This window comes from Cavia porcellus, unplaced genomic scaffold (assembly GCF_034190915.1).
Source record: "Cavia porcellus strain 051 isolate PalLab524CR breed Dunkin Hartley unplaced genomic scaffold, mCavPor4.1 scaffold_18, whole genome shotgun sequence".
Taxonomy (NCBI): Eukaryota; Metazoa; Chordata; class Mammalia; order Rodentia; family Caviidae; genus Cavia; species Cavia porcellus.
Window position 1 is genome coordinate 70,297,415 of NW_026947501.1, and position 26,719 is coordinate 70,324,133.

The 26,719-nt window shown below is 57.4% G+C and overlaps 1 protein-coding gene across 2 annotated transcripts; it reads left to right on the plus strand.

Annotated features, from left to right (window-relative positions):
• The first annotated feature begins 4,948 nt into the window (after positions 1 to 4,948).
• Wfs1 (wolframin ER transmembrane glycoprotein) lies at positions 4,949 to 24,751 on the plus strand. 2 transcript variants are annotated; one of them, XM_003464363.5, is made up of 8 exons: positions 4,949 to 5,120; positions 11,080 to 11,312; positions 15,692 to 15,774; positions 16,798 to 16,942; positions 17,495 to 17,665; positions 18,003 to 18,083; positions 19,067 to 19,218; positions 22,318 to 24,751. In XM_003464363.5, exons 2-8 carry the CDS (start codon positions 11,081 to 11,083, stop codon positions 24,118 to 24,120), a joined length of 2,667 nt encoding a protein of 888 aa, XP_003464411.1. In that variant the 5' UTR covers positions 4,949 to 5,120; position 11,080; the 3' UTR covers positions 24,121 to 24,751. The 2 variants fall into 2 exon arrangements, with proteins under 2 accessions (XP_003464411.1, XP_005001246.1); XM_005001189.4 differs by having other exon boundaries at positions 4,961 to 5,120; positions 11,076 to 11,312.
• The last annotated feature ends 1,968 nt before the right edge of the window (positions 24,752 to 26,719 follow it).

Below are 26,719 nucleotides of genomic sequence, written 5' to 3' on the forward strand. Positions count from 1 at the left end.
GTCAATTCCTAAAATTCTCTGGACCTGTCTTCCTTATGGGAAGTCATTACTAAAATTATAAATACCCTGTTGATTATATTTGACTCCTGCACACTTACTTAATTCTACAGATACCTTCTACTGTAGTCCAAATCCCAAACAAAAAGGCAAAACTTGACCTTCAAACCTCATAGAGATCTTAATATGGCTTTTTGTATTTCCAACAATAGAGATAACCATAACACTTGTGACACTTGGAGTTCTGAGACAGGTAAATCGACACAAGGTGGAGCTGCCTGGGCCCCCCATGGACCATGCCTCAAATGCAGCAGAAGACATTGGACAAGAGAGTGCCCCATCCTGGCATTCCTTTGAGACCTTGCCCCAGGGCTACTGGACTGTCCTAGCCACCAGAAAGAGGGTAAGTCATCCTAATTTCCAACCCTCACAGGAAATGCCAACACTGCCAGATTCATCGCCGACAGATCTGCTTAGACTTGCTGCTGAAGACTGACGTGGCTCAGGGCCAACAACAGCCCCCTTTATGGGTGTCCGTCTCAGAGTCCAAGTCACACTAAAAGTCTCAGGTAAGACATTCTCTATACTTGTGGACATAGAGGCCATATATGCAGAGCTCTTCCTGAGTTTTCAGGCCACTATAGTAAGTCCTTGATCCCTAGGAGGTATTAAGGGTCAACCTATACCATATACAAACAGGCCCTATTTTGTACAGGTCTCAGACTGCTTCTTCCCAATCCACCCAGTGGTGCCAAATCTTCCCTCCACCACTCACTCTACAGTCCTAAATCTTAAAAATGCTTTTTATTCTCTTGTGTTTACAGGCTGACCCAGATACTGAGGTCTCAAGAGCTTACACCTGTTATCGCTACTAAACCTCTCCTTAATGATACTAGACCACCTCCTTCCTTTCTTATTCACTAATTTCTCAGACAACCCTGGTCAAGACTTTTGTCTTCTCACTTTGTTTATACTTTTTCAGGATACATAAAAGCCTTTCCCACAACCAGGGAAACTACTGATATACTTACTAAAATCCTGTTACAGCAAATCATTCCAAGGACTACAACCAGGTTACAGTGACCCATACCTGATATTCTTGGCAACCTCAACAGTGATCAAAGTTGCTAGACTGCCATCCTGGTTTCACATCACTCAGGCTAAGTGGTGCCCTTCCAGCCTTAGATCTAATCATCCTGTTGCCTACTCATCTCCTTCTCTGCCTTACAAAGGCCACAACTCTCAGGCTGTCATGTTTTGTTATCCAATTTGGTTTCTAATTTCTTATTCTTTTTACAGCAGGACTCTTAACAGTATTTCCTAAAGACTCCAATGTTATTCATACCAGAGACAAGCCTTACCCTCTTAACTTTTACCCTTTCAGATGGGGAAGTAATCACCTCTCATAACTTCACTCCTCCTAACCCCACACTTATTTTTCAGAATTCTACCTTACTGTAGCAATGATTCTACCTCAGTGTGGTCCTGATATAATGACATGTCTAAATCAAATGCACCTTTCCTTCTACCTCATCTGGGTCCTTAAATATGACAGTGACATGTCTCCTCATAACATCTTGTCTCTTTGTTTTTCCAGTCTAACATACGTGCATTCACCAGTGAAGCTGTCCTGACTAAAACAACTGGCACCAGCTTCTACTTGGGAATCAACCATCATCCTGTCGACTCCCCTCGACCCCAGTACAGCACCCCCAGCCAGCAGGAAGCAGTAAAGAGAGAAATCTTTGCCCCTTTTCATAATAATAATCATAAGACGGGATATGAAAGAGCTTTGGCCCAGATAGGACACTGTAGCCTGTAAAGCCTTAGGCGGAACCAAAGAGTTCCTATCTCCCCCACCCCTAGGAATTTAACTATGGCGCCAAACAAAGACCAATGGGCTACCTGTGCATCCCTGATACTCCCTCAGGTTCCACCCCAAACCTAGGCTACTTATAAGCCTCCACTCCACATGTTCCACGGAGAGATCGCCAACCCCTGGGAGGGGGAAATGCCATGCTCCAGGGGGTCAGGGGTGACTCTCCCCGCATTCTCAAAATAAAGGTCATTTATATTTCATACTTCTTATCTTTTCAGCTGCCGCTGGTCCGCCACAGTTCTATCAAATCCCAAAAGCTGATATTCGCAGGTTATTTATTCCATGTCATTTTGTTTCTTTTTGTTGAACTGCATTAGTATGGCTATCGCTTCCTCTTTTTTCCCTTCCTTCATTTTCCTCACGGTTTGTTCTCCCTGGCCCCACCCAGCTTCTACCTATTGATTGACAGGCCGCCCTTTCTTTTCTACTGGTTGCTAATTTCTATCTCCTGCAGTCACAATCTGGCTCATCCCCTGAGGGCATATTAGAAGTCAATGATAAGGGTGTTGGCCTGGAGCCTCTTTCTCTGCTGTCTTCCAGGTAACAAATCAGGCCCTCTTACTTCCTTCTTCCCCCTCAGCCGGAGGTGACTGTAGCCCATTCTGACCCTTCCACGATAAGACAGACTTTATATAGTTTTTTCAAGCTAATACAGATTTCCCCTATAGCATGTGGCTTATGTTTCAAGCCTGCTCACTTAGCAATCACAGCACAAAATTACAGACACTCTCAGATTAGACTGTACATTTGGCAAAGGGCATTGCTTTCTAGTACTTCCTGTCCTGGGGACCTGCTCTAAGTCTGATCTCTACTGTGATTGAGCCACATCTGTGAGAGGGGAACTGCGTGGCTGTCTTTCCTCTGAAAAGAGTAAGAACCGCACCTTCTCTCTGCCTTCCCCTGTTGGGAATGTTCCTTCTTTTTCCCTGGGCAAATGAGTCCCAGCCTGGGAAAGAACAGCTGATCATATAACCAGAGCGCCTGGACCATTGTTCCAGTGCCCCTAGGAAGCTGATGTGCCCAGATTTTCCTTTCTTTGGCTGTGGCCTGTGATAGAACTGTCAGCCTGGTCTTTCTGAAATGTTGCAAGACTTTCTCTGAATCCTAGTTTGGAACCACAGCAAAGTTCAGCTCAGGGACTCTGCTTAGAATCTCTTTAATCTGTGTTTCCCTTCCAGCTCTCTCTGGGCTCCTGTTCACTACATGATACCCTTTCTGGAACTGTCTTTCAAGTCCTCTTCCTTTTATGGGATGATTTTCCTCCTCCTTGTATTTACTTGAAGTTGTTTTCCTCTTTGCTAATTTGTCCTCACCTTGATTATTTAATTTCTGAATTTTAAAAAATGGGTTTTTTGAAACAGTCTTCTCATGCTGCCTAGGCTGGACTTGCTGTGTTGTTCTAGGATCAAATTGCTGTGGTTTCCTGAGCAGCTGCCAACCAGCAGCACGTGGGAGATGAAGTTGAGGACTTTCTTGTAGATAGCAAAGAATGAGTTAGCAAAATCACGCTGCATTGTTAGGGAAGGCCGTTTGACTTGCAAGTGCAGATGGGGCTGCTGGTCCCCAGGTGGGCAAGGGAGACACCCAGGGAGAGCCCAGCCCTCCTTCCTAGCTGCAGGGCAGAACAGGTGAGTCAAAAATAAAAGAAACTCAGAAGAGATCTCTAAACTCTTAAAAAATAGATGGGAGACAGAAGCTTTTCCAGATTAAGAATTAGGGCTGGGGGTGCAGCTCAGTGCCAGCATGCATGAGGCCCTGTGTTCCGTTCCCCTAACCACCACCAAAACAAAACAGAACAAAAGTTAAGAAACAAGCTATGGCTTGAAGGGAGGGAAGGAAAGAGAGAGGCTGATAAATGGGCGCCCTTATGGTGAGCCAGCACAGCAGTTCCTTCTGATGTACTGTTGCATGGTAGGCCGGCTGCACACAATGAACATAGCCTGTGTGTGTCAGGAAGCTAGAAGGCTCTTCCAACGCTTTCACCGTGAAGGAATGACAGGGGCGAGGGGACAGGTGTGTGCTCGGATTTCAACAGTACCCAGTGCGGACCTGTAGAGCAGCACCCCGTGACACCCCACCGCACGTACAATCTTCTCAGTAATAAAAAACGGTTCCAGCGTCACCTATCCCGTAGAGTCCCTGGAATGAAATTAAAAACCTCTTCACGTGAAAACCCAGCCAGAGGGCGCGGGCAGAGCCAGGCTTCAGAGCGCTGTTTCCTCCCGCCGCTGGGAGCCACGCAGGGTTGCAGAAGATGGGGACCGAGGAACTGAGACTCATCAGATGGGGACACGAGCGGCTTTGACAAGGTGCAGGAGAAAATGTGTTCCATGAACAGAGCCCACCCGTCCACCCCTAATATTAGCTCCTGATCCGTGGGCGGCGCAGCCTCTGGGGAACCTGGAGCTGCACTCTGACAGCGCCAGCCCTGCACCGGCACCGCGGGTTGGCTCCGAAGACCAGAGGTGGAGCCCACAGACAAGACCTCCCTTCCAGGCCGGGCTCGAGCGCCGATCTCCCGACCGCCTGAGCCTCCACGCACCCCTCCCTGGACTAACGCATATTTTCCCGCGTGCTGCAATCCCCTCGGGGGAACTGTGCCCCGCTGCATCTGATCTTGTGGATTTAAAGCTACTTTTTTCTGTCCCTGCTGCTATATTGGCAAAGCCCTCTGTATGGACAGCAGTACCGAAATTCGAGGGTGCAAAATCTATTTGTTAATAATCACAGCTGCGAGTATAATCAATCGGAGGCGGGACTGAGACTTGTCAGTGAGTCCAACCACTTGTTCAGCAACTGACTCAGTCTTGGTTTTACTGCAGGACGTCCCGTGGGCGGGGCTCGGGAGAGCCAGTTCGGGCCGACTCCGCTCGGAAACTTTCGCTAGGGCGGCCCCGCCCACCAGATGCCCAGAGACCTTCTGCTCAGGAGAGCCAGCCTCAGCAGGCGAGGCGTGCTGTGATTGGCAGAAGTGCACATTGATTGGCGGGCATTCTGACCGCTCCAGCGGGCCGAGTCGGTGCTGTGCCGTAGGAGCCGCAACGGGAGTGGAGAGCTGTCGGAGACCCCGCCCTCAATCCCCGCCCCCTGGCGCCGGAGGCCGAGCTAGCCGGCTTCTACCGCAGCGCCCCGCCGGCCGCGCTCGGTTCTCCTCTCCCGCGCCTCCCGTGGCTCCAGACTAACTTTGCGGCGCGCCTGGAGGCCAGAGGGCGTTGCGACACCGCGTTCGGCCCACTCGCGGCTGGTGAGTGCTTTCGGGCAAGGACAAGTCTCGAGGTGGGTCGCGGGGAGCAGGCTGGGGCAGAAGAGTCCCGATTGCCGGGAGGCGCCGGCCGCCGCGTGCCTCGGTTTCCCCTTCTGAGTCGATGAGTGGCCGCCCCCTCCCCAATCTCTGCAAGTTCCAGAAGTTGGAGGACCAGGGGTACCGCTTGCTCCCCGGGGCCCGAGGTGATCTCTACTCGGGCCGATCGGGGCCTCCCGGAGCGCGCGCCCCTCTCGCAGCCTCGGACCAGGTCTCTCAGGCCCTCGCCTGCAGCACCGTTCCGCCCGCGAACTCACGGCGACATCCCCCTGAGGGTGAGGAGAGCGGCTCGGGAGCCCAGCGGCGCGTGAGACAGGGCTGCTGGCGGCAAGCAGGCACACCGCCTGCGCCCCCCACAAGTTGCCCCGTCATGCACTGCCCCCAACAGTCCCAGGGGACCCAGGGCCGCCTTCGAACCCACCTGCCCGCTGGAAAATACAGGCCCCAGAGAGGGCTGCAGGGGAAATCGGGGTTTAGTACTCTGCGGGATCCGAGCTGACTGAACCCCGCCAGCCTACCTAGAGGTCGTGTGACAGTTCCTCTCCTGGTCGGGGCTCCCCTCAGTACAGGGGAGAGGAAAGGGACAACCCTACCCCCTACCTGGTGGGACCTGGTCTGGTGCGACCCTGTCCCTCTCCTCCAATGACCCGGGCTGTGGTGTGGATCCCACCCTCTGGAATTTAGTTTCTAGTCCAGTAGGTGCAGCTTTCTGGAGAACGTTGCCCAACCTCCTGGTTGTGAGGGAGGAGTGTCCTCCTACCTCTGTCTTGTAGTTGACTTTAGGAAACTTCAAGAAACTGGACACACACCCCCATCGTTGGCCCTCTCTGTGGTCTGGGATAGGAGTTACAGTCCTCAGGTGATACAAAAAGCTGGGGGCAGAGGAGGAGGATGTGAGAGGTCTGGGAGCCCCAGCAAGTGTGGCTCCGCCTCCCCTCACCTTGGACAATGACCTTTGGCATTTAGCCCAGGGCTTTACAGTTTGTAAAAGGATCCTGCTTTCTGTCAGGATCCATCACTCAGAGCTGCTGTGCCCCAGATCCCCTGGGGAGCCCAGAAACCAGACATCCACCTTTGAAAAGGGGGCCCAGGGAGCCCTTTGCTTCTGAATCTAGGAAGAGTTCTTTACATTCCATTGGCTCTCTTCCTGCCTCCTCCAGACTTGGGCAGGGCTGGCTGGAAGTCCCTGTGTCACCTCTGTTCCCAGGAGGAAGAATGTAGGACCCCTCCAGCTCTGGCTGCTCTCACCCCAGCCTTTGGAGCTGGTTGCAAAAGGGAACCCGGTCCAGTCTTGGCCCCCAGAAATGCCAATGCTGCAGGTCAGATGCCCAACAGGACTTTAGTGGCACCAATAGGTAGACAGGACGGTTTGTTGTCTGCAGGGCACAGCGTTCCCTCCCGCCTCCCTCACTCAGGAGGTGGGCTGTAGTCCCAGCCTGAGCCAGGCCATGTTCTTCCCGGAAGTCCCCTGTTCTTCGTATTCAGGGGAGAAATGGCTTTGTGCCATCAGTGCCTCACAGGCTTTGTATTTGTGACCTGTCTCTCCTGCCTGCCCTGGCCTGGGCTCTTCGCCTCTCCCTGGACAGCCCCCAGCCCTCCTGGGATCTCCCCAATCACATCTGGACCAGGCAGCCATGATGCTCCTTAAGCTGCTGTTGCTAGGCCTGTGGGCAGGAGTCATCCGGGCCTGGCACAGCGGGGTGGGGGGCGGGAGGGTGGTGTTCAGGCTTCCAGGACCTACCGTGCCTTCACAGAGCCTCTCCTTCCTGAGTCTCCCCTTCAGCAGTTACATCCCAAGGCCCTGCGCCTTCCCAGCCATGATGCTGGCTCGCTGTCCCTGGGCCACCTCTTCTCTTGGACACCTCCTCTCAGCCCACGCCTGCTGACCGGCCCAGAGCAGGGGCCAGGTGTGGCAGCAGGCCTAGTTCTGCTCTGTGTTCCTGTACCCCTTGCCACATTAGGGAAGGCTGAAATGTTCCTTGGTTCAGCCCTTAATACTCTGGGCAAAAATAGGTACCTGGGATCTACCAAGGGCTTTGTGCCCTTGTCTTGAGTCCTGTGCTTGGGTCAGGCCAGGGAGGCACTGCAGGCTGAGGACCTGCTGGGGCCTGCTTCCCTGGGGCTTGGTAACAGGTGGGTTTTAAAATAACACTTTGCTGCATTTCCGGGGGGGGGGGGTGAATTTGCACGTTAAAGAAAATCAAAGAAATATAGTTTTAAGAGAATTTTCACCCAGAGACAACAAGATTAACATGGGGAAGGGGTATTTTCTGCCATCTGTTTCTACAGGTAACTTTGCTTTTGACCTAAATAGCCAGGGTGACAGCTTACCCTGGGAACAGTGTCCTCTGAGCATTTCTCTGTCTTCACACCTCGATATATGAGATCACGTTTTGTGGCTGTAGATGTCCTCAATTTCATTACTCTTCCCTCTGTGGATGCCAAGGGTGCCACTTGCGAGGGGGACCCTGTGTATGACCCTACAGGTGTCTCCGTGATTCCCATTCGGTGCAGGCACTGGTCATCTTGGCCTCTGGCTCCGAGGTGGAGGGGGTGGCCCCACAGAGAATGGAAGGGCCAGCCTGGGCAGTGAGCGTGGAGCATTCCGGTGGAAGGTCACACGTGGTCACTCTGCTCCGTGTCTCAGCAGTTGAGTGGCCACAGCAACCCTCCCTCAGGGGTGGCAGCTTCTCAGCTGAGCTCCTTGGTGCTGGCGTTTGTGTTTGGATGGGATAAAAATATGCCTTGGCACTCACGGGGAAGGAATGCTAGTCCCTCCGTGTTTCAGGATCTTACACCATGGCACCATCGTGCTGCCCCTTGGGGAGTTGGGGTCAGGGGAGGAGGACAGACGGGGTGACAGGTCCTTGTCCTCTAGGGATGCCTGCATCTAGGGAGGGACTCACTTAAAGTCTGACAGCCACATCTGTCCCTGCTCAGGCTCCTTCCAGGGCCAGGCCGACTCACGCACGTTAAGCCCCCAGCCCGAGCCCTGTTACACAGTCCCTGCCCTCTGGGCTCTCGGTCGCACTGGTCAGGAAGGAGGGAGTAGACACAGGTCCTTTCTGCATGGATTCCTCTTGGCCTTCGGTGTCCAACCACGGGCAGGACTAGTCCTCCATGGACCGGAAATCCATCCCTTGCTGACCGGAGGTTTTCCTCTAAGTGGTTTCACTTTGGCTGACTTTTTAAGACTTTTTTTTAGTTGAATGGGAGAAACACTCAGAGTTTTCCTCAGTGCCTCACAGCTCACCGAGCACTTGCACCTCTGTCCCACCCACAGCAGCCATGCAGAAGGTGCTGCCCCTGCCTTACGGGCGGGAAACTCAGATACTGAGATTAAATCGATGCCGTGGTGATAATGTCCCTGGTCAGGACAGCGCTGTCCCTCCCACTGCTGCCGCAGAGCGAGGCAGGCCGGAGAGGCCGGCTGTGTAAGGAAACAGGACCCCGGAGGAGTTACCGGGAGGCACCACTGCAGTGGGCTCTGGGGCTGCCCAGCTTGGGGGGGGGGGGTGCAGAAAGGCTCCCAAGAGCAAGGTCAGCAGTTGTGCCTTGCGGTGCGGGGCAGCCAGCGTTCTGGGGTGAAGGGGTGGGGTGGGGTGCCCATGGAGGTAGAAAGGCTCTCTTGTCACAAGTACACTTGCTCAGGCTTTGGACTCGAATCTTGGCCCTGGCACTGTGAGCTGTTTGGCCTGGAGCAAGTCTCTCATCTGTCTGGGACTCGGTTTGCTGGCTGTGAAATGGGGGGACAGTCAAGGGCTAGGCAGTTTCTCCACCCAGACACAGGGATGATGTCACGCTTATCTGCCAGAGAGCGGGACCTGTGGGGAAGTTTGTGACACGCTGAGCTAGTGTCCGTGGTGATGAGCACTGCCCTCCTGTCAGAAGCCAGGACCCGGTAGAGGTGACTACCCTCTGCCGCCGTCCTTGGCATGGGCACCACGGGACAGGGTGAGCCAGAGTGTGGCCTTCCACCCGGCACAGCTGTGGCTCTGTGTGCCTGGCTGTCCAGTGCCCATTCCCTGCTCCGCTGGCCGTGGGCCCCTGGGGTCTGCCCTTGTGATTCAGCACAAAGCTTGCGGGAGGCTGCAGTTAATGGGCAGCGCCCTGGGCCCATGCTCGAATTCAAGAGGCCTGGCCACTGCTTCTGGGCTTGAGTCAGCCCCTGCAGGGATGTTTTAAAATAAGGGCTCGAGCCGGGCGTGGTGGTTCACGCCTGTAATCCCAGCACTTGGGAGGTTGAGGTGGGAGGATTGTTTCGAGTTCAAGACCAGCCTGGGCTACAAAGTGAGCTCAAGGCCAGCCTGAACTGCATAGTGAGACCCCGTCTCAAAAAAGACAAAAAAATACAATTAGGAGAGCTTCGTGCCGGGGTGTAGCTCAGAGGTAGAATGCACAAGGCCCTGAGTTCGATCCCCAGGACCACAAAGGGAAAAAAAGGAGGCAACGCTTCCTTTTGAAGATCCTGGCTGCTCTTTGACACAGATCTGCTCTTCAGGACTGTGGGTGTCTGGAGTGGAGCAGGAGGGAGCTGTGTGGGGCTGGCATATGGGACCTGGCCCTGTCCCTTCAGTGGCAGTGGTATCCAGAAACATCCAGCACCACCCTTTTGGGCCGGGGCAGGGCTTGGAGAGGGGATATCAGCCACCTCATACAGTGCAGTGTCTGGTCCCACTGGGTAGACACCCAGTCGCCAAGGTGATGTCCCACCCCAACGAGGACATGGAGGTGCAGCAGGGCCACAGGCTGCTCAGGGCCACCCACTTTAATATGAGAGTCACCTGGCTGTGTGTCTCAGTTTCCCTGTGTGACCCTGAGCTTGCAGAGGCAGTCTCCCCACACCTTCTGTGTACAGTTCTGACAGCTTTTGGATTTGTGCCCTGGACGCTGGTCCAGGCCCTGGGTCCTCCAGAGCTTTCTGCTCCATGGTCCACGGCTCACACAGGTGCACTTAATGGAGTTGAGGAGCTGTTTTCAGTGTTGCTAAGCAGCTCATGGGCCTGGTGGTTGCTGACCTATCCCCAGCCTGCCGGCCCATCAGCTGTGCTCTCTGGTGTGTTCCAGAAGACCCTTCCAGTGTCACCACCACACTGTGCATCCATTTGCTCTTTAGTGTGTGCTGACAACTCTGGGACTTTCGCTCTGTGACTAGGGCCCTGTGGGAGGGCCCAGGGCCAGAGGATTGGGTCTGACTTCCTCATGGTTGTGTGCTCTGTACCAGGGTATGTGCTCCCTAGAACCCCTGTGAGCAGTCACAGGGACTTGGTGGCTTACGCTGCAGCAATTCATGTGTGCACCGAGCTGGTTGCTTCTGTCCCTGCCCCTCTCCAGTGACAGGCGGTGGCCATCAGCCTTCAGGAAGCATCCTGTGTCTTCATGTGTCTCTTACAAGTCCCTAGATTTAGGGCCACCTGAATCCAGAATGATCCATTTCAAGATCTTCAGCTTAATTACATCTGCAGAGATTCACTGTCCCAGCTAATGTCGCTTCTGCAGATTTGGGTGACTTGCCACTAGGGACCCCTGTCCTGCCCTTTGGCCAGGCCCCGAGCTCAGTGCTTCACTCCCATGGTTGCTGCTGGGAGGTGGGGATGCAGGGCCTGAGCTGCCCTGAGCAGATGGAGCAGGAGGGCCGGAATGAGTCTCCTTGACCTGGGGCTGGGCCTGCAGTGCTGTGAGTTCACGAGATCCCAGAGTGCTCTTTTGCGCCGCCCATCTCTGCTCTAGAGCCCAGACTGGCCTCAAAAACTTGTGGCCATCCTTCTGCCTCAGCCACCTGAGTGCAGGTTTTACAGGCATGTGCTGACACACCCAGCTTTTTCTTCTCTTTACCAAAACTGCAAGCTGGAGCAGGCTGGAGCCTGGCATGCCTCTGACCCTCTGCTTTTCCCCCAGGCAGGATGGACTCCGGCACATCTCCACTGAGCCCCTTAGACCTACAGTCCCCACCACCACCACAGCCCCAGGCACGGGCTCGGCTCAACGCCACTGCCTCTGTGGAACAGGAGGGGAGCGAGGCACCCCGAGCTTCAGGACCTCAGGCTGGGCCTGGCCTGCATGTTGGAGAAGCAGCTGCCCCCACCAAGCCCCAGGTCCCTCATGCCAAGAGCCGAGAAGGAGTGGACAGAGCTGGTAAGGGGCGAGCTGGGAAGCCCAGTGGCCATGCTATTCAGTGAGCAGGTGCGGGTGGCCCAGGAACCCCTGGTCATCGCCGTAGGACCACATCTGCACCCTGCATCTGCCCCTGCCCCTGTGCGCAGTCCCACATAGGCCGCAGGTTGCAGATGCAGTGAGGGCTCGTGGGGTGCTCAGTACCCTATTCTGAGAGCCCCTGGGTGCTTGTCGGAAGCCCTGAGTTGCCTCTCCTCCCGGAGAGGCCCTAGCTGGGCTCAGCACTTTCCTACCTGCTCAAGGCCCGTCCGGGGACCTCCATCCCAGATGTGCCACCCACCCAGGGCTCTCCTGCCTCTGGTGCTTCCTGACCTCGGGCCACAGCAAGAGCTGCTGCCCCTGCGCGCTCACACTTGGTGGCACACGCATTCCCAAGCAGTGGCATTGCTCCTCTGTGGCCGCTGCTGTTCCCTGCCCCAGGTGCTCATGGGAAGTGCTCCTCTCTGTGTCCACAGCTGGCTTTTGTCTCCCTTCTCCTGTGTCTCTGTCCCTGGCAGGCATGGAGCACAGCTGAAACTGAGGGAAGGATTCCGGCACCAGAACGGATTGGCAACCAGCCGAGGGTAGAGGGGCAGGGCTTGTTTGGGGCCGTGGAAGCTGGGAGGAAGAGGGCGCACCTGGGGCAGGGCTCAGTGTGTGCACAGGGGTGACTTGGGGCCAGAGGTCCCCATGATGGGTCCTGAGCCACATGGGAGCGGGCTTGTCCCCTCCAGTCAGTGCCATTGACCCACACTGCGTGCCTCACTGTCCGCTTTTGGGACAGAGCTCCACGCTCTCTGGAGCGCATGGGCGGCAGCAGTCACAGCAGGGCTGTGTTTCCTCGAGGTCCGGAGTGCAGGTTTTCCTTTCCCCAGGGAGCCCTGCAGTACACAGACTGTGCAGAGTAGAGAAGACCCATGGCTCTCATGTCCCCCATGTGCTGAGCTCCTCTGTCACTCAGGCAGGGTGGTTGGGGGCCTTCGCACTCCAGTTGGGGAGCGCACATGAAGAGGTCCCCTCTGCCATCATCAGGTCACCTCCCTCACCCCCTCTCTCCAGCTCACGTCAGCCCTGTCATCCATTTCCCTGAGCAAGGCCCAAGGCCTGCAGTGATTGCTCCAGCCACACGGAGGCTTCTGACCTATGGTGCCCCCAGCCCCTCCTGCCTGCAGGGCAACTCATGACCCTGCCCAGTGGGCCTGTGTGGGGAAACTGAGGCTCAGAGTCTCGTGACCGGCAGAGTACCTACCTCTCCTGTTACTGGCAGAGCTGGAGGGGGTTCCAGTCAGGCCGAGGGGGGCTCCCTCAGTCCTTGCCATCTCCTTGGACAATCACCGTCTTCCTCCATCTGCCTCCAAGATTCTCCGAGGTGCCTGGCTCCGGGACCTGGGCTTGGCCACAAGTGCCACCTGGTCTGCTGCCTCTTGGCTGCAGGGAGAGGCCAGGGCTGGAGGTTGGGTCTCAATCTGAGTAAGGCCACACAGCCCGCAGAGCAGCTACCAGAGTAAGAGACGGTGATCAGGAAGCAGATGTGGTCTGCGTTTGGCTCTGTCCCCAGTGGAAGTGAATAGCTAGCTGCAAGGGCCGGCAGTGACCAGGGTGACACTCAGTGCGCGTCTGGGTCGCTCGTGGCCAGGGAGCTCCACGGTACAGCCTCAGGAAGTGCATGAGAAGTGGGACAGGGCAGGCCAGGATCAGTCACAGGGGCCGAGACCCAGCCCTGTCCTCCAGGAGCCCTGGGCAAGTCCCAGTGTCCTGGAGGCTAAATCCGTGCTGGTGACTTTGGGGTGCAGCTCCTGGGGCTCCCAGAAGGGGCATTAGGAAGGCTGCCCAGAGGAGGCGGCCCCTGCCTGTGCACATGGGCAGCACCAGGCTGGTCCTGCAGTCCCTGTTCTCAGGAAAGGCTGGAGGCAGGTTACCATCTGTGCTTCCTGTCCTGCATGTGTCCCTGGCCAGTCTCCTGGCACATGGGGACCTGCTGCCCATGTGGATCAGGCTGGAAGAGGTGCCTGGGCAGGGAGCAGAGAGTGCTGGGCCCTGGGCAGGATGCATTCCTCACACCCAAGATGTAGGGGGTGGGTCCTTGGCTAGCTGAGCATTGGGGAGTGGGGCTGAGACCTGAGGGGCATCAGGGAACCCGGGCAGAGCCTGAGGAGTGCAAGTCTTGGCGCAGAATGATGTGGATGACTGAAAGGCCACTGTGACCTGTCCCCAGCTGGGCCTGGCCAGGCTCCTGTGCAGACGGTGTCCAGATCGTTGGGGACCTTGGCTGTGCACCCTTTGGTTGTTACTTTTAACCTCCTGCTTACCCTAGCACCTGTCCAGACAGGATGTGGTCCTCAGGCTGTCCTGGCAGGTGGCTCTCTGAGCTCCTGGTACCCAGGCCAGCCCTGAACCAGGGCTCCATCAGTGTCTGGTGGGAGAACCCTCAGCCTCCGTCCCTGTCCCAGGTGTCGGCCTCACTGTGTCCCCTCAGGAGTTTCAGAGACAGCGTCATACCCTGATGTGGGATGGCCCGAGTGCCCCATGTGGAGACTCCCCTGATAACTCCAGCTCCCCATGTGCAGCCTTGGTGGTCCTCCCTGCCCTGTGTCGGGGCCTCCTTTGTGCAGGAGGAACCCTGTTTCCCCACCATTTTGGTTCCCATGGGACAAGGGCATACCCCGCGCTTTGCCCGGCACACAACCCCCTCAGGCCTTCACGGCCACCTGTGCCACAGGAACAGACGCTAGAGGCCAGGGCAGCAAGTGACATGAGGCAGTCAGGTGAGCAGGTTTTGTTGCAACCTCTGTGACAATTTCTGTCTGAATGTCCCTCAGGAGTCTTGTGTGCTCAGGAGTAGCGTTCTGGGCAGGTGACTGGATTTTGGGGGTGCCATAGCAGACTTGCAGTTGGAAGTGGGTCCCTGGGGGTGTATGACCCAGAAGACTCCCAGGTGAGGAGCTGGGGGTGCAGCACCGTAGAGACAGCTGTGGCTTCACGTTCAGGGGCTGCGTGTTTACCGCTTCACTCTTGTAAGAACATCTGACCTGCATTTGAAAACAGAACAAACTCAGTCGGAGCCGAGTGGTCACAGTGACAAAGCAAAAGCAGATGGCTCAGTGCCAGCTGTGTTGGGGAGCTCAGAATAGGACGGGCTGCTGGGGAAGCACCCGGGGCTGCCCTATGTGGCCTGGGGTGACCCACGGAGCCCACCATCTCCTCCCCTGCGGAATCCACCCACCAGCCAGGGAGCTGGTAGCTGTTCAGTGGCTGGGCCAAAGGTGAGGATGTGATGGGATTTGGGGGACAGGCAGAAACTGCAGGAGCTGCTCACAGTGGCATCTCTGTCCACCCTGCCCCTCCACACTCAGCCAGAAGCTGGACGATGGAGCTGGGCAGGATAGTCCAGCCCGTGAAGCCAGGTGCTCCCCGTGAGTACTGGTTTCCTAAATCAAAGAAACTGGTAACAATGACTTTTTTTTAAATTCAATTATTGTAATAATCCCCACTGTTGGGGAAATGGATGGAGTCACTCGATGCTTTGGAAATTGGGGTGACTTGGAACAGTAGAGCACAGCACAAGATGTGTGACTCTTGGCCCTTTGACCGGAAATTCAGCTGGCCTGTGACAACCAGGAGGCGGGGGCCATAGGAGTGATGTTCCTGGTCCTGCAGGTGGAAGGGGGATTGGGCCCTTCATAAAGAGACCCCAGACGGCTCCCCCAGCCCCCTGAGTGTACAGCAAGATGGTGTGACTGTGCACCATGAGTTCTGGCGGACACCCACTCTGCTGCACTCCAGACTCAGGCTTGCAGCCTGCAGAACTGCAAGCTTGAGTTCCTCTGCGTGGGGCCCAGCTGGGTGGTGGCCGGTATCCGGCAGCTCCAGGCCAGGCTGCTGGCCTTAAAGTAAAAAGCACCCTGAGGTGTCCACAGGAGACCCTCCCTTTGTGACGCACTCCGTTGGCTGGGTTTTTGTTCTGTAGGTCACAAGCTCTCAAACTACAGCCCATTGGGAGCAGGCCTAAATGGAGGGGTCAGGGGTGGGACTCAGGGTTCCCCTCAGAGCTGCTGGGGATTGATGGGCCAGGGAGGGCAGCAGTGCAGGCTTGGAGGGAAACCGCCCACCCTGTCTGTGTCTGTCTCTATATATGTAGCCTGATTTTTGTTTGTTTTGTTTTTTGAGACATGGTCTCACTATGTAGCTCAGTCTGGCCTCAAACTCACAGCAATCCTCCTGCCTCAGCCTTCCAGGTGCTGGGACTATACCTAGCCTGGGTTTTACGGGAAGGATCAGCCACAGCTGAAGCCCACTCTTGCCTTGTCTCCTGCTCTTCCGGGAATGACAGCCCCTGTGACAGTTCTGCTTGTTTCTCCCAGGACCCATTAAAGGCAACATGGATGTCCCCTTTGAGGAGATCTTGGAGAAGGCCAAGGCAGGAGACCCCAAGGCCCAGACCGAGGTGAGGACCATGGTGATGGAGGGGAAGCTGGGGACACAGCCCCTGCCCAACCAGCCTGGCTGAGGGCTTGTGCCCAGGGACGGGGCGTGCATCCCTCTCTGTTCATTGTGTCCTTAGCTTTTTACAGGGATCCTCAGGTGTGGTGGGGCTGCCCATCCTTGTGTGCCACTGTGTCACCGACTCAGGCCTGGGCTTGGGATGTCCTTGGAGGTGGGTCAGCCTGCCCAGGTGACAGTGAGGCCAGGGAGCCTTGGTGACCGCCCAGGTCACACAGCCAGGCCTGGCAGCTTCTGACCCCGCCCAGCTACCCTCATCATCCCACAGTGGTCCTGTGGATGCGTCCCAAGCAGTGGCCTGTCCCCCTGTGCCTGGCTCGAGTAGGTGATGACAGTCACCCAGAAGACACTCGCTCCACACATCCCTGAGGATCAGGACAGCTCCGTGCTGAACCAGGGACAAAGAGCCCATGTCCTCAGGTTGCAGCTGTGTTGGGCTCTGAGGCCCTGCATCCGGCTGCCCAGTGTCCCCAGGCCAACAGGACATAGGACCCTAATGTGCGTGGGTCTGTGTGTGACCTGGGTCTCTATTTGTCCTTTTGTAGGGTAAGAGGATGGGACCAGGCCAAGTAGTGAGTACCGTGGTTTTAACTCAGCTTTCTCGTAGAGCGCAAAACAAGCTGCCATGTCCACAGCTTGTGTAAGAGTGGCTATGGTTGTGTTTCAATAAAACTTTATTTACAGAAAACAAAATAAGCACTTGGCCTGTGGGCAGTGTTGTCCCTGGCTGGCTGGTCCCTCTCCAATCCTGATGGCTTGTGCCCCTGGCTGCTTGCAGAGGCGCTCAGTGCACCGGCCATCACTCAACTTCCATCTACATGATGAGCCTTGGGCTTCACAAGACAGGAACAGCTTAAGGAGGAGCCAAGAGCACCGTCTCTAGGGGACCCCAGTGGGAACCATTCCTGCCACCCCGAGTTTTGGGTGGGTTGGGTCCAGCAGCCTGGTGATGGTGCCCGCCCTGCAGGTGGGGAAGCACTATCTGCGACTGGCAGACACCGCCGACGAGGAGCTCAACAGCTGCACGGCCGTGGACTGGCTGCTGCTGTCGGCCAAGCAGGGCCGGCGTGAGGCAGTGAAGCTGCTGCGCCGCTGCCTGGCAGACAGGAGAGGTGAGTGGGGTGGGGTGTCCCAGCAGCTCCAGGTGGAGGCAGGGCACCCCGGCCTTGGGTAGGCTGTCACCCTGTCCTGCCCAAGGAAAGCGCCGTCCCTGGGCTCCCAAGCCTAGCTTCCTGCAGTTCCAAACCTGGGGAGGGAGGAAATCGGTCACAGATGTTTTGTTTTCAATGGTGGTTTATGTTTAGATTGTAAAAACCTTTTGTGCTTATCACACACAGCATGGAACAGACCTTAACGCGGTGCAGTGCGGGACTGAGTCTAGGGCCTTTGCACTTAGCTATGTCCCCAGCCCTTTTTCAAGGTGATTTTTTTTTTGGTTTTTTTTTTTTTGAGACAGTGTCTTGCTGAGAGCCAAGGCTGGAACTTGTGATCCTCTTGTCTCAGCCTCCCACAGTGCTGGGATTACAGGCATGTGCCACCATGCCTGGCTGCCGGGATGTCCTTGGGTCACGTGTCCATGCCATTCGTTAGGCGCAGCTCTCCCAGTGCAGGCAGCCCGGGCTGAGGGGCTCAGCAACTCATGGCCACCTCTGCCCATCCCGCAGGCATCACAGCCGAGAATGAGCTGCAGGTGAGGCAGCTGTCTTCCGAGACCGACCTGGAGCGCGCCGTGCGTAAAGCCGCCCTGGTCATGTACTGGAAGCTCAACCCCAAGAGGAAAAAGCAGGTGGCCGTGTCGGAGCTGCTGGAGAACGTCGGGCAGGTCAACGAGCATGGTGGGCAGCATCGCGGGCTCGGGCCCACCGTAGGGACAGGGTGGAGGGCGAGGAGACGGGTGAGGGCAGGTTGAGCCAGGAGCTGGGCTGGGCAGGGCTAAGCATAGAGAAACTTGCTGCCCCAGTGACCCGGGGGAGGAGGGCCATTGCCCAATGAGAGCGCTGCTGTGTCCCTGTGGGGGGTGTGTCAGCCCTTGCAAGGCCTGTGGACTCCAGTGACGGTCTCAGGCTCTGTGCTTCCCGAGTTTGGTGACCCATGGAGGGCCCCAAAGCCCAGGGGCTGCAGGCCACTAGGAGAAAACTAGCCCCAATTCTCAGCCGTCCCTGTCCCCTGCAGATGGAGTCGGGCAGCCGGGCCCTGTGCCCAAGGTCCTGCAGAAGCAGCGGCGGATGCTGGAGCGCCTGGTCAGCAGCGAGTGTGAGTAGGGCTTTCCGGACTTCCCCTGCTGCCCCGGTGCCCGCCGCCTCCAGCACGCAGGTCCCGGGCTGGGGAATGGATTCCGGGTGTAGGGCCCGTGGTTGTCAGTGTCTGGGGCACCAGGACCTGGACTCTGCCACTGGAAAGAGTGTGACTATCCTTGCCGGACAGAGAGGCCAACAGCAAGGGTGGGTGCCCTAGGCAGGGGGACAGCATGACAGAGCCTAAGTGGGCAGCCACAGGGGTGTGAGGGTCTGGGGAGGGGGTAGAGATCTGGGGAGCACTGAGCAGGGCTTCTCCAGGGCTAGGAAACTGGAAGATGTATTCCTGCCCTCTATGGGCAGTGCTCACCCTGCTGGACATTGTGTCCACAGACTAGGGCCTGGGCTCCATTCCAGAAGAGGCGAGGCCAAGGACCACAAGGGTCCTGCTCAGCATTAACAGGAGGCTGAGCCAGGGATGTGCTGGGAGAGGAATGAGCACACCAGGCCCCTTGTTTGATGTCTGTCCCTCTCGCCAGATGGTCCCCCCATGCCTAGGCACACACGAGGGTTTGCTTGCCGTTGTCTGTCCAGTCCCTGGAGAAGTGCTTGGCTTGGATGGTCAGTGGGTGCACAGTGGGCCCTGTAGATTGTGCTGGATGGAGGACTAGTCTGTGCACAGTAGGGCCTCTCCTGATCCTGTTGGAAGTCTCTGGGAAGCGTCTTTAGGGCAGTGGAGTGGCTCAAAGGTGCAGGACGCTGGGCATTAGGAGCTGGGAGGACGGTCACTTAACGGAGCAGAGGCTGGCATGTGGCATCCCCGTCCCTTGTCCCCATGAGGCCGGTCATCACTGGTCTCCGTGCCAGGGAAGAGTCCTGCACCTGAACTCGCTTGGCTCCTGCCCCAGCCAGGACCAGGCCACTGTCCCCACCCCCCATCCGCATCCGATCCCGGATGGCTGGCAGTCCGGGAGGCCCTAGCCATTTTCTCTTGGTCTTCAGCCAAGAACTATATCGCGCTGGACGACTTCGTGGAGATCACCAAGAAGTACGCCAAGGGCATCATCCCCACCAACCTGTTCCTGCAGGACGATGATGACGACGACGACGAGCTGGCTGGGAAGGGCCCTGAGGACCTGCCGCTGCACCAGAGGGTGAGTGGCTGCCTGTCCCTGCCCAGGGCGCTGGTGCCACGGGGAAGCTGTGATGGGGAGGTCCTGGCCGTCACAGACGTCCCAGAGCTGTAGCCCTCATGCCTAGGCACTTCCTGGGTCCTGTGTGGAGGTGCATCTGCAGGAGGCCACCTCCCTCTTACTCAGCTGGGCCACAAACACAGCCATGGTGGGCGGATGTGCGTAGGGGAAGCACGCTGCGGCCCCGCAAGTGTCTTTCCACACAGAGTGCCCTGTGGACAGCAGGCCAGGCTCTGGCTTCCTGCTTCTCACGTGTAGAGAAGCCTTATGTGCACAGGCCGGGCCAGCTCCTCAAAGGCACCCACCATAAGCAAAGTGCAGGTGTCCAGCAGCCAGGGCAGGAAGCAGTTCGGGCTCAGCTCATGAGGCTGGATTGGAGGTTACTCACCAGGGTCCCCAGGGACTAGACCTCCTGCCCCAGACAAGGCTACAGGCAGCACAGGCTCCGAGCACAGGGGCCACTCTGCAGCCCTTGGGCTCTGTCGCCTGGCATTCCTGGGCTGTGCATGTAGTTGCTGAAAACCCAATAAGCCCACTGGCAGGACAGAGGGCTCGCAGCAGGGCATGATGGTCAGCTGAGTGGCACCAGGCAGGAGCCACTGTGTGCACAGCACACAGATGGGAGAGAAGACAGCAGAGAACAGGAGACGCTCAGGGACTTGTGTGGGGGTCCCCGAGGAGCACCTGGATCAGGAGTTCCCCTGGGGCAACAAGTTACAGGCCTCCTTTTCCCTCCTGGACAGGCATCATGTCCAGGATAAGAGACCTGGCCACTGTAGGGTCTGGATGCCGGGCGCAAAGTGCCTGGTCCTGTGGAGCTTGGGTTCACAGACAGGACCCCTGGTTCCCATCCCACTCTTGAAAAGGAAGCTAGGTGCCCACTTGTGGTTCCTGGAAAATGCCAGTGTAGTCAGAGGGGAAGGGTTGCTGGGCCAGGTGTCCGGCGTGAGCACTAGTGACATCCTTCCCGGGCTCGGTCTGAGCAGCATGCATCACCGCAGAGGGTGTTGAGCCAGTGCTGAGTCTGGAGGTCCTTTTAGGGAGAGAGCGACTTCAGGTTTTCTGCCAAGAAGTAAACAAGGATGCACGCTTCCTCTGGAGCCCGCAGAGTCCAGACCTGTGCCAACTCCTATTGAGAGCCCGCAGAGCAGAGGCAGCAGACGTCACAGCGTCCCCAGCTCCAGTGCAGCTCGCCCCAGACGACCTGCAGCTGTGCCCTGCTGCCCAGGCACAGGGGGCAGCGCAGACCAGGCCCTCTCCAAGGCGACTGGGTAGCACAGATGAGCCTCACGTGCTTCATACTAAGTCCCTGGAAATCAGCCCAGACAGCGATCATCTCATCCCGCAGGCCCAACCGAGCAGGGAGCCATGGGCTTCCTCGCCACTCCTCCCCTCAGGCTGTCCAACGGGCTCTGGTGGCAGTCACGGCACCCTGTCCTGTTCCTTGGCCAGTGAAGACTGGTCCCTCAGCCTGCACGGAGCAGGCTTCACCCTGGCTCTCTACAGCCCTATTCTTCACTTTTGTTGATTTTCCTGAATGAAGGTCAAATGCATGTGTTAAGTACGCACTCCCTGGACCCCCACCTGTGCTCATGCCACACCTCAGGGCTGTCCAGGGCCTCGTCCCTCTGCTCTTCCCGCCCCCCCACTGTGCCCTGGCACAGTGGGTGTCTCCTGGGGGATGAGTGGGACCCTTCTGTGCCCTTGGGAGGCGGCTCTGGGCCTGACAAAGCTGTGAGGAGTGGCCTCTTTATGAACAGCGTGGGGGTGCCTCACGCATCCTGTGGTGATGGACGGGGTGGGCAGCTGGCTCTCAGGGTCTCATTCGGCTCCTGCAGCCAAAGCCAGCTTTGGTCAAGAGGCAGGCACTGCCTCCACCGTGCCAAGCTGGTGGACACGGTAGGGCCCAGGGCACTCACACCGCAGCCTTGGAGCCTCGTATGGCCTTGTGGAGTGGGGGTCCCATGACCCTTGGTCCTTGGGAGGGTGATGCTCTCGCTGCAGTGGGAGACAGCTGCAGCCTGGCTCCCGACAGGCAGCCTAGGGCTTCGTCCTCCCAAGCAGGAGGCCGGAGACAAGGATGAGGTGAGCAACAGTGGCTTCGTCCAGGTGCCTAAAGTCTCCAGGGAGAAGCAGGCACAGCTGAGACCTGAACCTGGTGGAAGGCAGGCTGAGCAGAGAAGGGCTGAGGCCAGAAGACAGGGCTGGCCCTGCAGGGCTGAGGGCAACTTGGAGAGGAATGGTCAGTATGGGCCGCACATGATGTGATTGAAGTGTACGTATGGTCGGCGTTGAACGTTTTTTGCCCTTTTGAGACAAGGTCTCCCTATGCAGTTCAGGCTGGCCTTGAGCTCACTTTGTAGCCCAGGCTGGTGTTGAACTCACAACGATCCTCCTGCCTCAGCCTCCTGAGTGCTAGGATTACAGAGGTATACCACCACACCTGGCTCTTAAACTTTTAAAATATTTTAAAAATTTATCCCAGTCAAAGACACATTGAGCCACTTCCAAATCCTCCCCACTTGCTTCCAACACACTCATCCCACCCTGTTTAGCCACTTTCCAAAGGGGCTCCTTCTGGGAGCCCTTCCTCTGTGTGACCGTAAGCACACAGTGCTGCCCCCTGGTGCCCACTGGAAGGCACCTTGTGAAAATGTGCCTTGCATGCGCATCCACTGTGCTCTGAATGGATTCCAGAGAGCCAGGCAGCCACAACCCTGCGACTAAAGGCACCCAGGAAGGAGGACTTTGGGGCTGCTGCAGAAAGTGACGAAAAGGATGGGATCCATGTGTCCGGGGCGAGGGAGGACTCTGCGGAGGCCTTACTGGCATGCGCCTTTCCCTGTCATAGTTTATGACTTGACGTTCATGATTCTCACCACGCAGAGCTTGGGCCCAAGGAGGCCTGGCCAGGCGGAGCAAGGCGGAGTGGGGTGGAGCGGGTGGGAGGACCCCTGTGGCTCGGGCAGGCAGGCGGGTCGTTCACTCTGCACAGGGCGAGGGGGCTGAGGCGTTGAGGGGTCCCCAGGCCCACTGGTTCCAGCTCCTGTCTCCCCGCAGGTGGTGAAGTACCCACTGCATGCCATCATGGAGATCAAGGAGTACCTGATCGATGTGGCCTCCAAGGCGGGCATGCACTGGCTGTCCACCATCGTCCCCACCCACCACATCAATGCCCTCATCTTCTTCTTCATCATCAGCAACCTCACCATCGACTTCTTTGCCTTCTGCATCCCGCTGGTGTTCTTCTACCTGTCCTTCGTGTCCATGGTGATCTGCACCCTCAAGGTCTTCCAGGACAGCAAGGCCTGGGAGAACTTCCGCACCCTCACCGACCTGCTGCTTCGCTTTGAGCCCGACCTGGATGTGGACCAGGCCGAGGTCAACTTCGGCTGGAACCACCTGGAGCCCTACGCCCACTTCCTGCTCTCCGTCGTCTTCGTCATCTTCTCCTTCCCCTTGGCCAGCAAGGACTGGATCCCTTGCTCAGAGCTGGCCGTCATCGCTGCCTTCTTCACCGTCACCAGCTACATGAGCCTCAGCAGCTCTGCCGAGCCCTATACCAGGCGGGCCCTGGTCACTGAGGTGGCTGCCGGGCTGCTGTCCCTGCTGCCCACCCTGCCGCTGGACGGGCACTACCTGAAGATGCTTGGGCAGACCTTCTACACCGTGCCCGTTGGCCACTTTGTCACCCTCAACATCAGCCTGCCCTGCGTGCTCTACATCCACCTCCTCTACCTCTTCTTCCGCATGGCCCAGCTGCGGAGCTTCAAGGGCGTCTACTGCTACCTGGTGCCCTACCTGGTCTGCTTCATGTGGTGCGAGCTCACCGTGGTCATCCTGCTGGAGTCCACCGGCCTGGGCCTGGTCCGCGCCTCCATCGGCTACTTCCTCTTCCTCTTTGCCCTGCCCATCCTGGTGGCTGGCCTGGCACTCATGGGCGTGGTGCAGTTCACCCGCTGGTTCGTGTCCCTGGACCTCACCAAGATCCTGGTCACCGTGGCAGTCTGCAGCGTGCCCCTGCTGTTCCGCTGGTGGACCAAGGCCAGCTTCTCTGCCGTGGAGTTGCTCAAGTCACTGACGCGCAGCTCCGTGGTCAAGCTCATCCTGGTGTGGCTCACAGCCATCGGGCTCTTCTGCTGGTTCTACGTGTACCGCTCGGAGGGCATGAAGGTGTACAACTCCACGCTGACCTGGCAGCAGTACAGCCACCTGTGTGGGCCGCGGGCCTGGAAGGAGACCAACATGGCCCGCACCCAGATCCTGTGCAGCCACCTGCAGGGCCACCGGGTCACATGGACAGGCCGCTTCAAGTACGTGCGGGTGACAGAGATCGACAACAGCGCCGAGTCGGCCATCAATATGCTGCCCTTCTTCATCGGTGACTGGATGCGCTGCCTCTATGGCGAGGCCTACCCAGCCTGCAGCCCCGGCAACGCGTCCACGGCTGAGGAGGAGCTGTGCCGCCTCAAGCTGCTGGCCAAGCACCCGTGCCACATCAAGAAGTTTGACCGCTACAAGTTTGAGATCACGGTGGGCGTGCCGCTGGGCGACGGCAGCCGCGCCCACGAGGAGGATGACATCACCAAGGACATTGTGCTGCGGGCCAGCAGTGAGTTCAAGGGTGTGCTGCTCAGCCTGCGCCAGGGCAGCCTCATCGAGTTCAGCACCATCCTGGAGGGCCGCCTGGGCAGCAAGTGGCCGGTCTTCGAGCTCAAGGCCATCAGCTGCCTCAACTGCGCGGCACAGCTTGAGCCCGCCCGGCGCCATGTGAAGATCGAGCATGACTGGCGGAGCAGTGTGCACGGTGCCCTCAAGTTCGCCTTCGACTTCTTCTTCTTCCCCTTCCTATCCGCCATGTGAGCCGACGCCAGGCATGCATGTGCCCCGAGTGCAGACCGGGGCCTGGGGACCTGACTCATGTGCAGGCTGCCCAGACCCCAGTGCTGGGCTGGCGGTCCCTTTACTGTATCCCTCGGGACGCTGAGCTTCCTAGACGTTGCATGCAGTCTTTACTGTGACCCTCACCCTCCCAGGGACGCCGGGGTGCAGGCCAGACCAGCAAGAGCCCCTGTCCCAGAAAGCACTTTACAGATGGATCCCCTCCCCCCACACGCTCCATTGGCCTTTATTTACTTCTGTCGGGTTTGTTTCATAAAAAACCAAGTGTGTGTCCGCAGCATTTCTTATTTATTTGGTTACTGCTAAGCCCTGACAGCTGCGGGCCTGTCCTGGGGCCTGCACAGCTGCCTACAGCCTGTCCTGGAGCTGAGGCCTCACCAGTGGGGACCAGTGTGTCCCCAGCCTGGGCCCCAGCCTGAATCAGGTCTAGCAGGTGGTGAGTGAGTTCAAGAAGCTTCCTTGAGGCCACCCCTTGGGAACCAGGAAGCCCAGAGCGTCCTTCCTGGTGCCCAGGAGAGCTCAGCCAGACTGCCCTGGAGGAGAGGGTCCAGGTCCTAAAGCAGCTGAAATAAAGAGCTTTTATGAAGTCTCACACCTGTCCTCGTGTTCGAAGGCGGTCTTTCCTGTCCCCTCATGCCCACCAGTAGGTGCTGGGCTCCTGTGAGTGAAACACAAGGGCAGTTGGAGTTGTAAGCGGCAGAACCCGTGTTCACATAGTCGATGCCCAATTGCCAAGAAGCACAAGGGGCCCTTGAGGTCTGTGCAGGGATCCTGGGGTGGGGGCAGCAGGGGCACCTGGCACCAGCGCACCCAGTGTCAGCCCAGTTGCCGGGAGCTCTTCAGAGAGGAGTATGCATGGCCACAGGGTCTCTGCAGCCTGAATTCCTGGTGAGATACAGTGAGTGATGGTTCTCAGCTGGGCGGTTGCTGCCCTGGTCCAGCCTTGCCGTGCATAATAGTAATCCAGGGATTATCCAGGGCTTGGATCACGTGGGGTGCTGGAGCAGCTCAGCCCCACCCAGTGGGTGAGCTCAGGCCCTGGGGTTCTTAGTTTCTCCCCTGGGGGTGGGAGCAGGTCCTATACCACCCCTTACCCCCGCAGGTCAGGTTGGGGATGTACTGGCTGGTTCAGGGCGCACCAGACTTGGTTGTTCTGGGCCTTGTGTATAACATGGGTGCAGGCAGCCACATCCCTTCTGCCCAGCAGGGTCCACCTGAGACCCCTCAAGGTAAAGAAACACAGGAGCTTGCTCCTGGTTTTCCTCCTGGACAGTGGAATGAGGTTAAAGGCCAGCTGGGTTGCCCTCTCCACCCTGCAGGTTGTGAGGCTAGAGATGCAGTGATGGTGACCAAGGGACTCTGCGGCCCAGTGCACCACAGACTGGAAACCCAAAGTCTTTTCAGGTCCTGTGACAACCTCAGGGTTCAGAGAGGAGGGCGCAGCCCGTGTGATCAGCGGATCCCAGGCCACCATGCTCTCCCTGGCAAGCATAGTGCTGAGTCCACAGCTGCCCACAGAACCATGGCCCCAGTTGGAGGAGAGGATGTCAGGGACTGACCAGAGTCTCCACTACCACCTGTGCCCGGGCCTCTGTGTGCTGGGCAGTGGTTTAGGGTCCCCGTGTGGACACCTGGATGGCCCTCCTTGAAGAAGAACAATTCTCTCCATCCTGGCTAAACCTACCTGTCTCATGTACTGTTTGGGTGCGGTGCTGGCCAGGACTTCCGCTGATCCCCTCAATGTAAGTCAGTCTGGCCAGTTGCTGGTGTGGAGTCTTTGAAGCAAGGGACAGGCAGTTTCCCCACTTGTGATTTCTAAAAAGCCTGTGTGAGCCGGGCTGGAGGGAGGGCCAGGCTCCATGCTGCGGGCTGGGACAGAGTCGCAAGAGAAGAAGCTGTGACTCCCAGGACAGAAAGGGTCACACATCCATGCTGCAGCACCAGCCCCAGTACTTCCTCGAGCTGTGCTGTGCAGATTGGTCTCCCATGGCCTTCTCTTTATGCCCAGCTCTTAGTGCTCACGTACTTCTTGCTACTGTCATGGTCACTCATTCCCGAGCCACTGCCCTCTTCACCAATGAATAAAATCTGGGTTTGGCCCTGGGTTGAGGCTTTTGTTCCAGTTGACCATCACCCCAGCTGGACTTAGGACCCCTTGGCTCCCCACTACTGTAGATACACCTCGGTGCCTTTGTCCTTGCCATGGGTAGCACTGGAAGTGGTAGATTAAAATTAGCGCACTAGAATTCCCATAACTTCTCCATGGAATTTCAAATGCAAATTTCCTGGACCCTGAAAGGTATGGGTGGGAGAAACCAACTTGTACAGAGCTCCAAGGTGCAGGTAGCAAAGGTGTCCTTGCCTTTCAAAAACAGTGTGCCTGGATCGGGGTCCTGCAGCTGAGCCTCTTACCTGCGTGACCGTGGGCAAGTCCCAGCTTTCAAGGCCTCAGTTCCCTCATCTGTAAAATGTGGATATAACAGGATCTGCCTCACTGAATATTTGTGATGGGAAAAGAAGTTAATTTTCTGACAGCAGTTAGAAAAGAGTCCAGCATGAG

What these genes read in the sequence shown, in the direction of transcription:
- Wfs1 (XM_003464363.5), top strand. Translation starts at nt 11,081, where the DNA reads ATGGACTCCGGCACATCTCCACTGAGCCCCTTAGACCTACAGTCCCCA. An exon ending in AGAAGGAGTGGACAGAGCTG is followed by an intron (nt 11,313 to 15,691) that starts GTAAGGGGCGAG and finishes TGTTTCTCCCAG; the next exon opens with GACCCATTAAAGGCAACATG. An exon ending in GCGCCTGGTCAGCAGCGAGT is followed by an intron (nt 18,084 to 19,066) that starts GTGAGTAGGGCT and finishes CTTGGTCTTCAG; the next exon opens with CCAAGAACTATATCGCGCTG.